Below are 14,362 nucleotides of genomic sequence, written 5' to 3'. Positions count from 1 at the left end.
CCCCACCCTACCACCTTTCTTGCCACAGTTAAGCGCAGTAGTTAAATTAGTAACACTGTTAAGTGAATCTGACTTCCCCATTGACTTGTGAGAAGGTCTCAAAATGGCAACCACATGGACCCTGGGACACTGCAACCATCAAAAGCACGAGCCATTTGCCAAGTATCTGGATTTTGATTACGTAACTATGGGAATGCCACAACAGTTGCCAGTGTGAAAAATTGCCTCAAGTCACCTTTTTCATTGCCATTGTAACTTTGAATGAACTGTTGTAAGTAGAGAGCTACCTTTACTTTAAAGATGCTGAGTTTGAGGAACACCGATCTAGTCTCTCTTTCCTCTGCAACCAGCCTGTGGAATCTAGAAATCCTAGAGATCTGTTAGGACAGGGTTCTCCAACCTCAACTTGTGGACTTCAACTCCCAGAATTCCTCAGCCAGCTTTGCTGAGGAATTCTGGGAGTTGAAGTCCACAAGTCTTAAAGTTGCAGACCACTGAACAAACCAATCCCCTGAGCCTCTTCTCTGCACGTCCATCTTACGTGATGCGAAAATCAATGAGTTATAAAGAGAAAAACCTTTCGGGCAGCGACATGAAATCTCACCAAAGCGCTGCCAGAGGGCGGGGAGCGGGGACGGACAGGCCCAACACAGTTGCGGAGCAGGGGAGGGGGGAACGGATTTGTAGGCTCTTTCTGTTTAAAGTCCTCCAATTGGACGAGTGGAGAGGATAGGATCAGCCCGTCGCCTGGAGAGTAGTTTTTCAAAGTCGGACGGACGAAGACAGAGCGATCGCCCCCCCCTCCCCGTAGTCATGGATGGCTCGTAAGCAGTTGTTCGCACCCCCTCTACTTCGCCTGTTAATAATCAGTAATCAATCATTAATCAATAATCATTGATTTATATTGATTGCTTATTTAGTATCCTCTAAAAATCATTGCGTTGTATCTTATGATTGTGTTTTAGTCTTATGATTTATCACTAGTTGCTTGTACGTACACTGAGAGCGCTGGAGACAAATTCCTTGTGTTCACACTTGGCCAATAAAGAATTCTATAAACATGCAAATGTGTTCGATTCCTGTGGCTTTTCTCTGCAGGGCAATTGCTTTAAGAGCACGTCGTCCGCCAGATCCTCCTTTTTACCTTCTCATCTGATTCCTCGGCTTCCGTTTCCTTACCTTTTTTTTTGCAATGTGGTTCTTTCGCGGTTCTTTTAGGAGAAAGGGCGTGAGAATCCGCTAACGGCTCATATCGCGCCTCCCAGACCGCAGCAATATCACTAGCTTCAGATCGCTTTCTCCAGCAGGTAGCATTCTTGCTTAGGGAACTTGCTATCGTAATAGATGTAATACAAGGGCATCCTATTAAGCCTGTGAAAGCGGCGCTGTACATCAGTAGAATGGAGCTCTTTTTTAAAACTCCACGCTCTGGAGTGGGCTTTCTCTTGTGTAAGTTTCCATAGGATCACAGTTGCGAACTTTCCAGATTTCAAATTATTCTAAAACCTTCCTTAAATTGAGCTTCTCTGCTGGTTGTTTGATGGATGCGCTCTTTGGCAGAAGTACCACAATGTGGTTTTGCTGTTACAGGATCTTGATTTGGAGGGTGTTTTTATGCAGCTTTCAGAGATCAGCCACAAAATTAGCTAGTTAAATTCTTACTGGAAAGTTACTACAGGTAGCCTTCGAGCCATTTGTTTAGCAACTGTTCAGATTTACAATGGTAGTGAAAAAGGTGACCTACAACATGTCTTTGCACTTATAATTTCTACAGCAGTCCTACAATCATGCGATCAAAATTTGGATTTTTGGCAACTAGTATGTGTTCACAATGGTTGCAACATCCTAGGGTCATGTGATCACTATTTGTGACCTTTTTAGCTGGCCTCCCCCTAGCAAGTCAATGGGGAAAGCTGGATTTGCTTAACAATCATATGATTGACATAACAAGTGCTGTGATTTACCAAACCATGGCAAAAAAAAAAAATTTTTTTTTTGGTAAAAATTGGAGGCAATTTATTTAACAATTGCCTTGCTTAGCAATGGAAATTCTGGTCGTAGTTGTGGTTGTATGTCAAGAACCACCTGTACAGCACACCTTCAGTTTAAGCTAATGTCTAACCTTCCTTGTATATAGCAACTTTCCCATTTTTATTACTCTGATCTATAACTGCTAATAAAATATCAATCTAAATAAAGAGCTGCTGAGATTACAACATAGAGTCTTTTAATGTATTTTATTTTGTGCAAACTATTATTTTGTGTAAACTATAATTTTTATTTTGTGCATGCAAATTTCAGGTTAACCCTGGTGCAATCATGGCATGCTGGTTTCAAAATACTAATTCCACTAAATGTGTACCTTCCTAAGGACTGGCCAGTTTAGTTGGGGAAACGGGACGGAATATGCAACTTCAGCTAATAGATCCTAGTGAATTAATACAAGTTGCACATTTCAGAAGGATATTTTTTAAATACATTTCAGTATGTTGCAACACATGCATGGGAAGGTTTTACAGTGTGTGTGTGTATGTGGGTGCTGCCTTTTGTAATATATTTTTTCCCTGTAGCTACTGTACTCCCTCCCAAGAAGCCTATCGTGCAGCCATGGTGCTTTCTGGAGTTGGTGATGCCCTTGGATATCGCAACCAGCGCTGGGAATATTGTACTTCGGGGCCCCAGATCCACCAAGAGCTCCAGGAAATGGGGGGACTTGGCAAGATACATGTAATTCTTCCTGACTGGCCAGTCAGTGATGACACTGTGCTGCACCTGGCGACTGCTGAGGCCCTTGCTACAGGTGAGTAGTTGGAAGCAATGAGAAACCCTGTAGTCTTATTTTGCAAATTTTGGTTTCCCCCACCCCCAAATAATACTCATCTCATGACACTTTATAAGAGTTGGTGGTTTATACAATTTATTGGTAAAATGTTCCCAGGTGCATCTGTCTCTTATCCTAGAAGGCCCTGCAGGACTTATCTAATAGTAGCAACTCCAGCTTTTTAACCAGCAGTGGCAATAGATCACCATTTTAATTCCTTGCCTGATGTTGAAAAAAGTAAGGAGGATATAAGCTGGTTAGTACTCAGCTAGGCGAATAGCAGGAAATACCAGGGTTACAGCCTAGATTAGCATTTCTTAACCTCAGCTACTTTGCATGGGTGGACTTCAATTCACAGAATTCTCCAGCCACCCTCCTTAAAGTTGCTGAGGTTAAGAAACAGTGACTAGATCAGGAGTCACCAATCCCTGGGCTGCAGCCCACTGCTGGGCTGAGGCCTATTCGCAACCAGGACATAGGCCAGCACACAAAGGTGTGTGCATGCAGCTCGACTTGCAGTCATGCTGTGTGTGTCCTTGATTGTATGCACTGGCCCACTGCTCATGCAAGTCAAGCTGAACGCATGTGCCCGTCAGCCCACCACTCGCACAGCCCATTTCCCTACCTCCAGCTGGGCTATCAAGCTGCAAAAGTTGGTGACCACTGACCTAGATGACTAGAAGTCAGAAGATAATAGTGGCAGACTACTTCTGTACCGTTACCAATTAGTCAAAATGGACATGGTCAATAGGAACAGTAGCTACCTGAAATGAATTGGAGTATCTGGGTCATAGTACTTAAACAGACATTCCTAGGATACTGGCTTGCAACTAGTGCTACAAGCCTTCTGAATTTAGATTTTGGGATTATAGTATCATTTCATTTTTTTAGTTCTTTGTTCAGTTTTACATTGCTGCTTTTTTTTGACATTTGTGTCTTTGTGTAGCTCACATCATTTTAGGGTACTCACACTCTTAAGGTGGGTGATTCAAGACAGTGTTGAGGTATGAAGGCTCATATTCTTAGCAGTGATAACACAAATGTTTTTCTCAGCAACCTTTCCCAATTGGATGCGGTAAAGTTTGTTGGCCTACAAGTTTTACCTCTACAATCTGCATTGTCAACAAAAGAAATACGTATTACAGGGAAAGGATTCTTCAGAAGATCCCTGGATATAGGAAATTTGAGAAAGCTTCTGTTAATGATAAACTGCATCAAGATAAGTCCTCAGCAGAGTCTCAGAGTTAAAAATAAAAATGGTTCTCTTGTGTTATCTTTTTTGCATAGGGAAGACTGGAGAGTCCTTGTTCCAGGAGCTGGCAAGATGCTATGTAGAGGCCATGAAAGATATGGAGGGAAGAAAACCTGGGCCCACCAGTATTCTGGGTAAATACACCATATATTTATTTTTGCAAGTTTTAAGTACAGATAGTCCTTGACTCATAACCATTCATTTAATGACTGTTCAAAATTAGGAGGTCACTGAAAAGAGTGACTTATGACTGGTCCTCACACTTATGACCATCACAGCATCCTCACAGTCACATGATCAAAATTCAAGCGCTTGGCAATCAGCATGTATTTACAATGGTTGCAGCATCCCATCTTCATGTGTTTGCCATGTGTGACTTTTCCAGCTGGCTTCCAATAAGCCAACTCAATGTGGAAAACAGGATTCATTAAACAACTTGGAAAGTTCAATCCTGACAGACAGACCACACTTACGATCTTCACATTGTAAATTGCTCTTTGAGTTAGTCTAATTTTTAAAAAGGCATGTTCGAAATTCCAGCGGATGCTCTTTATTGTAGTAAAATAGAATAACAGCATCTTGAAACCTATCAGTATTTCTCTCTACCCCAGTGTTTATCAACCTTGGCAACTTTAAGATGTTTTGACTTCAACTCCTGGAATTCAATAACATGTCTGGTTAGTGAATTGTTGAAACTGAAGTTCAGATATTTTAAAATTTCCAAGGTTGAGAAGGAGTGTTCTACGTGATCTTGTGGCAAAACAAAATTCAGCTGGGTTTATTTTGAATTTCTCACACTTTCATCTTCTTTTCTGCCTTAAAAATTCATTCCTTTCTTTCCCTGTTTGCTTGCCCATTCCTTCCCCTTCCCAACTTTAGCTGTACATTTCTTTACACAAAGAGTGAGTAACACCCTAAAGTAACACAGCTAATATATTGTAGTAAAATAGAATAACAGAATCTTGAAACCTAGCAGTGTTTCTCTCTACCCCAGTGTTTCTCAATCTTGGCAATTTTAAGATGTTTAGACTTCAACTCCTGGAATTCAACAACATGTCTGGTTAACGAATTGTTGACACTGAAGTCCAGATATCTTAAAGTTGCCAAGGCTGAGAAAGAATCTTTTACGTGACCTTGTGGGTTTATTTTGAATTTTTTAGACTTTCCTCTTCTTTTCTGCCTTAAAAATTCATTCCTTCTCTCTTTCCTTACAGCTTATCTATTCCTTCCCCCTCCTCCAAGGTTAGCTCTAAATTTCTTTACGGAGAGAGTGACAGCATAAGGTTACACAGCAAATATACAATAGAAATTATAACTAAACAATAGATCTTTTATCACCACTCAGTCAGAGCCACAATTAAAAACAGTCATGTTATGGATGACAGTTATATTTTTGTTCACTTTTTTGTACAATTTTCATTAAAACATTTAAACAATAAGATAAAACTAATACAAGCCAATGTAAAACATGGAAGAAAAAAGAAAAAGCAAAAAGTGCAAGAAAGATGTAAAACAGAAAAGAAAAAATGTAGAGAGATGACTTCCGATGTTTTTCACAACAATTATAAATACCAATATACTTTATCCTTTCTCTCGAAAGTTATATTATTCTATCATGTCTAATCATCACCAATAGAACTTAGACTTATATACCGCTTTACAGTGCTTTATAGCCCTCTCTAAGCAGTTTACTGGGTCAGCATATTGTCCCCAACAATCTGGATCCTCATTTCATTAACCTTGGAAGGATGAAAGGCTGAGTTAACGTTGAGCCTGGTGAGGATCAAACATCTAGGAGTGAGCAGAGTCAGCCTGCAATACTCCAATTTGATTGGGTCTCTTGTTGATTGGTCGTTTGAATGGTCTTCTTAATGTATTAATATGCTGGATCTACATCAGACCTATCAAATTGGCCCACAGGCCGGATATGGCCTGTGTAGGCCACACCCACCCCGGCTCCACAAAGGCAAAAAACATGATACATCAATACAATACAATAGTAGAATTGGAAAGACCTTGGAGGTCTTCTAGTCCAACCTCCTGTCTAGGCAGGAGACCTTATACCGTTCCAGACAAATGGCTATCCAACATCTTCTTAAAGATTTCCAGTGTTGGGGCATTCACAACTTCTGGAGGCAAGCTGTTCCATTGGTTAATTGTTCTAATTGTCAGGAAATTTTTCCTCAGTTCTAAGTTGCTTCTCTCCTTGATTAGTTTCCATCCATTGCTTCTTGTTCTGTCCTTAGGTGCTTTGGAGAATAGTTTGACTCCCTCTTCTCTGTGGCAACCCCTGAGATATTGGAACACTGCTATCATGTCTCCTCTAGTCCTTCTTTTCATTAATCTAGACATACCCAGTTCCTTCAACCGTTCTCTCAATATGTTTTAGTCTCCAGTCCCCTAATCATCTTTGTTGTTCTTCTCTGCACTCTTTCTAGAGTCTCCATATCTTTTCTACATCGTGGCGACCAAAACTGAATGCAGTATTCCAAGTGTGGCCTTACCAAGGCATTATAAAGTTGTATTAACATTTCACGTGATCTTGATTTTATCCCTCTGTTTATGTAGCCTAGAACTGTGTTGGCTTTTTTGGCAGCTGCTGCACACTGCTGGCTCATATTTAAATGATTATCCACTAGGACTCCAAGATCCCTCTCACAGTTGCTACTATTGAGGAAAGTAACACCTATACTGTACTTGTGCATTTGTTTTTCTTGCCTAAATATAGAACCTTACTCTTTTCACCATTGAATTTCATTTTATTAGATAGTGCCCAATGTGCAAGTTTGTCAAGATCCTTCTGTATCTTAAGCCTGTCTTCTGGAGCAATGTTGGCTATTCCTGCCAGCTTGGTGCCATCTGCAAATTTAATGAGTTCCCAATTTATTCCCTCATTCAAATCATTGATGAAGATGTTGAAGAGTACTGGGCCTAAAACAGAGCCTTGGGGTACTCCACTACATACTTCCCTCCAGGTAGATGCAGTTCCATTGAGGACTACACGTTGAGTGTGGTTGGTCAGCCAGTTACGAATCCATCTGGTGATGCTGTCCAACCCACATTCTTCTACTTTATCTAGTAGTAGGTTATGGTCTACCTTATCAAATGCCTTACTGAAGTCCAAGTAAACTATATCGATGGCATTCTTCTTGTCCACTAATTTTGTCATTTTGTCACTTTGTCAAAGAATGCAATAAGATTAGTCTGGCGTGATCTGTTTTTGGTAAACCCATGTTGGCGTTTGGCTATTACTTTGTTTACTTCTAGGTGTTCGCTAATTCGTTGCTTGATTATCTTTTCCAGAATCTTTCCCGGTATTGAGGTCAGCTGATAGGTCTATAGATTCCTGGATCTATTTTTTTTCTCTTTTTTGAATATGGGAACCACATCAGCTCTTTTCAGTCCTCTGGCAGTTCCCCGGTGCTTCAGGATCTCTGAAAGATATAGTTCAGTGGTTCTGAGATCTCATCTGCCAATTCCTTCAGAACCCTGGGGTGTAATCCATCCGGTCCTGATGATTTGAACTCATTTAGGGTACACAGGTGCTCACTTACCATTTTCTTCCCTATTTTAATTAGTGTTCCTAATCTGATTTTTGTGGTGCTGTTTTTGATAGGTTGAACTGTTTTATTCCTTTGTGTAAAGACAGATACAAAAAATTAGTTAAATAGTTCTGCTTTCTCCCTGTTGCTTGTCACCTTCTTGCCACTTTCTCCCAGCAATGGACCAATTGTTTCCTTAAACTTTTTCTTGTCTTTAACATGTTGGAAGAAGCTTTTTTGTTATTTTTTACTTTTGTGGCAAGCCTTTCTTCATTGTGAGCCTTAGCTTTCCTTACTTCATCTTTACAGGATCTGGCTATTTGTTGATATTCTGCCTTAGTTATGTCCCCCTCTTTTTACTTTTTATACTTAACTTTTTTGTCTTTCAATTTGTCAGAGAGTTCTTTATGCAGCCATGCTGGTTTCTTTTGAGAGCTGTTGTTTTTCTTCTTCATTGGTATTGTGCTAGACTGAGCTTTTATAATCTCATTTTTCAAAATTTCCCAAGCTTCTTGAGTTGTTTCCCCTTGAGGATTCTCATCCATGGAATTCTTCCCAAGCTCTCTCTAAGTTTATTATCACAATCTGATTTGCATTGCAATTAAGTTTTACACCCCTGATCTAGATCAATATGCTTACATGAATACATAAGAAACCAGACCATTCAAATGACTAATCAATAAGAGAACCAATCAGCTTCTCAGAATTTAAATGTAGGTCCAAACAAACAACCAATCATGCGATCAATTGACCACACTGGCACACAAGACATTTATAAGCTAAGGAGAACAGGACAAGACAATCCTACTGCTGATGTTACCTAGTCTGGTAATGAAATGTTCAGAAACTAAATTGAAACAATCTTGGAGAGCAAACCACTGCCAAAATCTAAAACCTGAGCTACAAGTATTTTCTATAATTTCAAAATAGTCAAGTTTATTTAGCTATACACAAATCTTCCATTTTAGATCAAAAGTCTTATTGTTTTGTAAACGAGTACAATATCCAGGACAAAGGATGTCTAACTGAAAATCCAAAGTCATTTGGCCAATAAAAATATCAGTCCCCCCCCCCCAATCTGCTTCTAGGAACATCTCAGCTACGTCCAGGAGAGCCAGGTGGATATCACATTCCCTTCAACTCTTACGCAACTGGTTGTGGTGCAGCTATGAGATCCATGTGCATTGGGCTGAGGTAATACATGTTGGAGAAGAAAATTCGTGCAAAGTAGTGATAGCAGAATGATCAAAGGTCAACACAAGATCATCCTGATTCTCAACCAATATCTCTTCCAGGTATCCTCAGCCTTCTGATCTCAACACCTTGATCAAAGTCAGCATAGAAAGTGGAAGAATGACGCATCACCACCCCACAGGTAAAGGGATATACGGGGCCATTGTTGCATGACTGACTGAGCTCAAGGCTTAAGAAAAGTAAAAGCAAAACAAAATAAGGTTATATTTATATTAGGCAGATTTTCTACAATACAGAAAAATTGTCCCAGGGTTGGGCCTGCAGTAGTAACACAGGTTGAGCAGGCTTCTTTCCATGTAACAGGATGTGGTGGTAGAGCCTGAAGCAGTACAGTTGGCTTTTTTGAGGTGTAGATGAAGGACCTGTTGTTGTGCTGTTGAAGTTTTCGGAGTTGCTAAACACGAGTGATTGTTATTGCGTTGATGACATCACAAATACTGTATAATACATACGTTTCCTCTCTATCTTCCTTGATGTAATCTGAATGGGATTTTTTTAAATAAATAGGGCCAAACCATTTCCCTCCAAATTATTATTGGAAAAATTCTGTTTGAGTGTATTCCTAATATGTAAAATCCTAGGAAAAACCAGACAATTTCTATGTGAATCATCTTTTAGAGATTCTAAACCCTTCTTCACTTGTGTAGTAGCCAAACTCTATTGCCACAATGAAAATAAGGCAAATTTGGTCTCAGGAATAAATGCTTCTGTTTTATTCATCGATTCAACTTTCAATCAATCAGTTTTTATTATAGTTACAGATCAGAATTATCAATTCAGCTTTACGTCTTAGTTTTCTTGTTTTAGGCAATATGTGTTCATAGTGGGAACACGGTGGCTCAGTGGCTAAGAGGCTGAGCTTGTCGATCAGAGGTCGGCAGTTCAGTGGTTCAAATCCCTAGTGCCACGTAACAGAGTGAGCTCCCGTTACTTGTCCCAGCTTCTGCACACCTAGCAGTTCGAAAGCACGTAAAAAATGCAAGTAGAAAAATAGGGAACACCTTTGGTAGGAAGGTAACAGCGTTCCATGCGCCTGTGGAGTTTAGTCATGCCGGCCACATGACCATGGAGACGTCTTTGGACAGCGCTGGCTCCTTGACTTTGAAACAGAGATGGGCATCGCTCCCTAGAGTCGGGAATGACTAGCACATATGTGCAAGGGGAACCTTTGCCTTTTATTTTACTTCACAGATTGTAATATTTTAGATGCACTGTTTACACTTGCAGTACACATAGTGTAGTCTTTATGAAATTTCTTGTCCTATGAAAATCCTTTGGGGATGAGCTTAGCTATGTTGTCTGTTTCCTTTTCTCTCCTTACTCTTTTGGTTCTAGAAATTTTTGTGAAGCCTCACAACACACCCATTGTCAAAGCCAACTCTCATTCACATGCTCTTATCTATGTGGTCCCTAGAAGTGGAAAACAATTTGATAGCGCATAATCGATCATAGTACCCTATGTTACCCTTTTATTACAGAGACTCTTGCTATGTTCATATTTTATCTCACCCATTTTATTTTATTTTTGCATTGCACGTTTGGCTGGTCATTGAACAAGGTTGTTATACAGGCTTTAACTTTGGAAGCTTGGGTTAAATGTCAGTAATTCAGTCAAAAAGAAAAAAAAGAGGGGGGGGGTGGACTACAGAGTCCTGAAAGACACGTCCTTTCTCTACTTCCTCTGTTTAGGTTATCTGGGATCTCTGGCTTCGGCTCTCTTCACTGCGTATGCTGTCCAGGGACTGCCCCTTGAGCTATGGGGATGTGGGTTGCTGAAGACTCTGCCCCTTGCCCTAGAATACATCCAGGCTGCTGGGATTGACACTGAAGCCAATGTAGCAGCTTGGCCCTATTTCCAAGAGAAGTGGGAATGGTAAGTAGTTGGGGCAGGAGACGGAACAAGGAATGCAGGGTTTTTTATTACAACTGGGAGCTATAGAAGAGGGCAAATGTGATTCAAAAATGTGGTTGGTAGATAGGTAGGTAGGTAGGTAGGTAGGTAGGTAGGTAGGTAGGTAGGTAGGTAGATAGATAGATAGATAGATAGATAGATAGATAGATAGATAGATAGATAGATAGATAGATAGATGGATGGATGGATGGATGGATGATAGGTAGGTAAGTAGATAATCACATACACACACACAATTTGAAGAACAATTTTTTTCAGGATCTACTTTTCCATTTTGGGACTATTTCAACTGGTACGGAGGAAGGGAGAAATCATAGTTCCTAGTTTGCAAAGTTTTTTGCAAGGACTTTTATGTTCCTTCTGCTCCTATGCTTGTGCCAGCGAAGGGTCAGAGTTCATGAGTGTGCTGATAATAACGCATTAATATCTATTCCCTGAGCCAAGCAGGTGAAATATTGTGTGTTCACTGCTTTGAGTTATTTATAAAAATAATAAAGGCAGGATATAAATAAATAAGATCATCTAGGAACAGCTATTAGACCAGAATATGGTGGCATGGGAAATTACCAATGCATCACACTAAACCCATTTAACACTACAAGCTTCACTAGCTTCCTATAAGCTTTCAGGTACAATTCAAAGTGCTGGTTACCAACTACAAATCCCTTTTAAATCCTGTCTGCAGTTATCTCTATCTGCCCCCTGGGATCCAGCAGGGTGAGTATGTGTCCTTCTAGGAAACAAAGTCATTAAGTGGGAATCAGGAAGTGTGCCTTCTCTGTCTGAAAAACATCTGCTCTTTAAAGCAGCATATTCCTCCCCCAAATTCCAGAGGTCTCTGAACCTGTTAGCCTTCCACCTGTTCCCCAAGTATTGGACCCGAGGTTAAAGTTGGGCCAAAGAGTCCACCTGAGAATGATTTGAGGCTCAGTTTATGTCTATGGAGATTCTCAGTTATCCAGGTCATAGTTGTCCAAAAGTGCTTTTTCAAAAGGCAAGTGGAGCCAGAGGAAGCCTCTTTTAGCATGAAAGGTAAATTATGCAGAAAAGCGAGTGTCTAAGAAATGGTGGCACCATTTATTGTCCATTTATTGTTGAATGGCTGGTTCTTCCACAGTGACCTTGCATGGTTGCTCTACCCCAGCCAGGGATTCACCCAATTACTTCAAGAAGCAATCTGAGAGCATACGGCTACTCAGGGGAGCAAAAGGGTTGACTTCCAAAACCTCCCCTTTCCCAGGGAGGTTTCTAGAACTGTGGAGAATCTGTAGCAGAGGTCAAGGAATTTCCTACAGCCCAGGGGCTTCTTCTGCTGGCAAAAAAACAACAACCACCGAAAACCCCAAAGTCCAGATGCCTTTTGAAAAAAGCACTTTGGGGGAAGATCAGATTATGTTTACTCTTCATGCTATATTGTGCTGTGCTTTGTCCTTTTGTTTACTTTGTTTTTTTAGCCCTATGCCACCCTCCCAGAATCCCTATTTGCGAGCTGGGCAGCCGTATAACTAGAATAAATAAATGTAACTTCATTATCCCACATTTAGGTACCTCTCAGAACGGGGTCTCATCGATGGCCGGGGCCCAGTTCGATTCCCTCCTGCCTACGGTCCTGCCGAACGGGATGTCATCTACAAAACCTTCAGCCTGGATGGGTGGGCTGGGCGCAGCGGCCACGACGCCCCCATGATTGCCTATGATGCCCTCCTGGGCGCTGGGAGCAGCTGGGAGCAGCTCTGTGGACGGTCCATGTTCCATGGTGGTGAGTGAAAACCTCCCCTGCAAAATGCTTGACCCTAGAACTAGCTGACAATGTGCTGTTCCAAACACACACACACACACACACACACACACACACACACACACACACACACACACAATAGGTGTTAGGAGTCTTTATTAAGGCTTCCAAGCCTGTATTAGTATTCCCTTGTGCCAGCACCAGCTCAATCCCAAAGAGTTCCACAGGCTACTTACAAGAAGCCAACACTAGTCCTCAAGGCAAAGGCAAATCCCCAAGGCAAAGGCAAGGCAAAAACAAACCCTCAGGGCAAAGACAAAGGCAAGGCAAGAACACACAGCAAAGAAATGGACATGTCGTTCCCAGCATCATTTCGCTTCCCTTACTGAGCTAAATAGCTGCTTCTTGGTGCAGTTCATCAAGAGGGGTGAGGCTGCCTCCTCCTGAGTAATCTGGCTGACCTTCTTTATGCCTGCCTCCTCTCAGGCCTATATGTTCTCTGATCTAGAGGAGGAGGTAGTTCTTCTTCATCTCCATCAACCAGCTGGATGCCCTCCCAACCCAAAGCTTCTGGGCTTCCCATCTGCAGCTGTGCCTCTCCTGTCTCTAACTCAGCCGGCTACTTGTCCGGTTTTTCCCCTGTGCTCAGCCCCTTCACTCCTGACTCATAGCTCTCTGCTACTGGCACATCCTTCTCTGAACTAGCATCTGTAGAGATGTCTGGGGAAGCATTCAGAGGAATTATTACAGCCGTTCATAATCTCTCTCTCTCTCTCTTTGTATGTTTCCCATGTCCTCCAGGAGACAGTGATTCCACAGGGGTGATCGCAGCTTGCTGCTGGGGCCTTACATATGGTCTCCAAGACATCCCATCTGGAAATCACATGGAACTGGAATACCGAGACAGGATGGTCTCTGCAGCTGACTCTCTCTATCGCCTGGCTTGGGAGCAGGGGTCTGTTTGAGAAGCCGTTCCCATATCTAATATCCTCAATTCCTGGGAAGGCATAAGCTGAAAACTTTCAATAGATTGAAAACTGCTGTTTTCAAAATAAATTGTAGCTGTATTCTGTCTTGCTTTTATGAGCAGCAAACAAGTTCGGCATCCATTCCTATTCTGACACAAGAATGCCAGCAGTGCTCTTATTAAAAACAAATTATCGTAAATATATTTAGGTGCATCACCTTTATTAAAAAAGCTAATAATGAAGCCTAAAATTGCAGGTAACACAGGCAGAGGCATTACAAGGTGATGTTCATATTTTAGCATGGCATCTGTGCCTCCTTTTGAAGTTCAGGCAATCATGCTTTCTCATTTGTTTATTTTTTTATTTGTAGCCCCACAATTATTGCTTTTACAAAGAGGGCAGTATATTTACTGCCTTGAGCTATTTGTAAAAATAATGACAGGATAGAAAAATAACTAATGGTCCTCTCACAATAACATTCCTGTAAACTGACTTGGGTTGAGATAGAGTGACTGGCCCAATTCACCCAGATGGCTTTCATACCTAAGGAGAGAGAAGAATTCACAATCTCCCATTTTCGAGCCTACTGCCTTAACCACTAGATCAAACTGGCTCTTCAGTTTGGCTTTTTAGCCAGAGCCCTTTTTAAAAAAATGTGCCTATTCATGAACTAAACAATTGGGAGCGTATTTGGAATTCTGTGGTGTTGGCAAGTGTTAAAGCAACAAGCCTGGATGGGAAAGGGGAATATGCAAAGTATTTTAAGGATATTCTGTCTTTTCTCTCATCTAATCAATATCTTGTTGCTTTCTGATGCATCAATTTTACAATTAGAAACCCCACCCCGCAATAAATATGTTTTCACTTTGCCTGAA

General features: G+C 41.2%; 1 protein-coding gene across 1 annotated transcript; it reads left to right on the top strand.

Annotated features, from left to right (window-relative positions):
* The first annotated feature begins 629 nt into the window (after positions 1-629).
* Positions 630-14,362, top strand: LOC106557080 (ADP-ribosylhydrolase ARH1). The gene is made up of 8 exons (XM_014076196.2): positions 630-824; positions 2,571-2,800; positions 4,109-4,207; positions 8,704-8,809; positions 8,911-8,990; positions 10,559-10,742; positions 12,326-12,540; positions 13,321-14,362. Exons 1-8 carry the CDS (start codon positions 814-816, stop codon positions 13,482-13,484), a joined length of 1,089 nt encoding a protein of 362 aa, XP_013931671.2. The 5' UTR covers positions 630-813; the 3' UTR covers positions 13,485-14,362.

The sequence above is a fragment of the Thamnophis sirtalis genome, unplaced genomic scaffold, assembly GCF_051295495.1.
Source record: "Thamnophis sirtalis isolate CommonGarterSnake01/CBP01778 unplaced genomic scaffold, rThaSir2_p1.2 scaffold_4, whole genome shotgun sequence".
NCBI lineage: Eukaryota > Metazoa > Chordata > Lepidosauria > Squamata > Natricidae > Thamnophis > Thamnophis sirtalis.
This window is presented reverse-complemented; position numbering and strand designations above follow the sequence as displayed.

Bases quoted from the DNA above. Each gene is read 5' to 3' on its own strand.
- LOC106557080 (XM_014076196.2), top strand. The intron at 2,801-4,108 runs GTGAGTAGTTGG...TTTTTTGCATAG, and splicing joins TGCTGAGGCCCTTGCTACAG to GGAAGACTGGAGAGTCCTTG. The intron at 10,743-12,325 runs GTAAGTAGTTGG...TCCCACATTTAG, and splicing joins TTCCAAGAGAAGTGGGAATG to GTACCTCTCAGAACGGGGTC.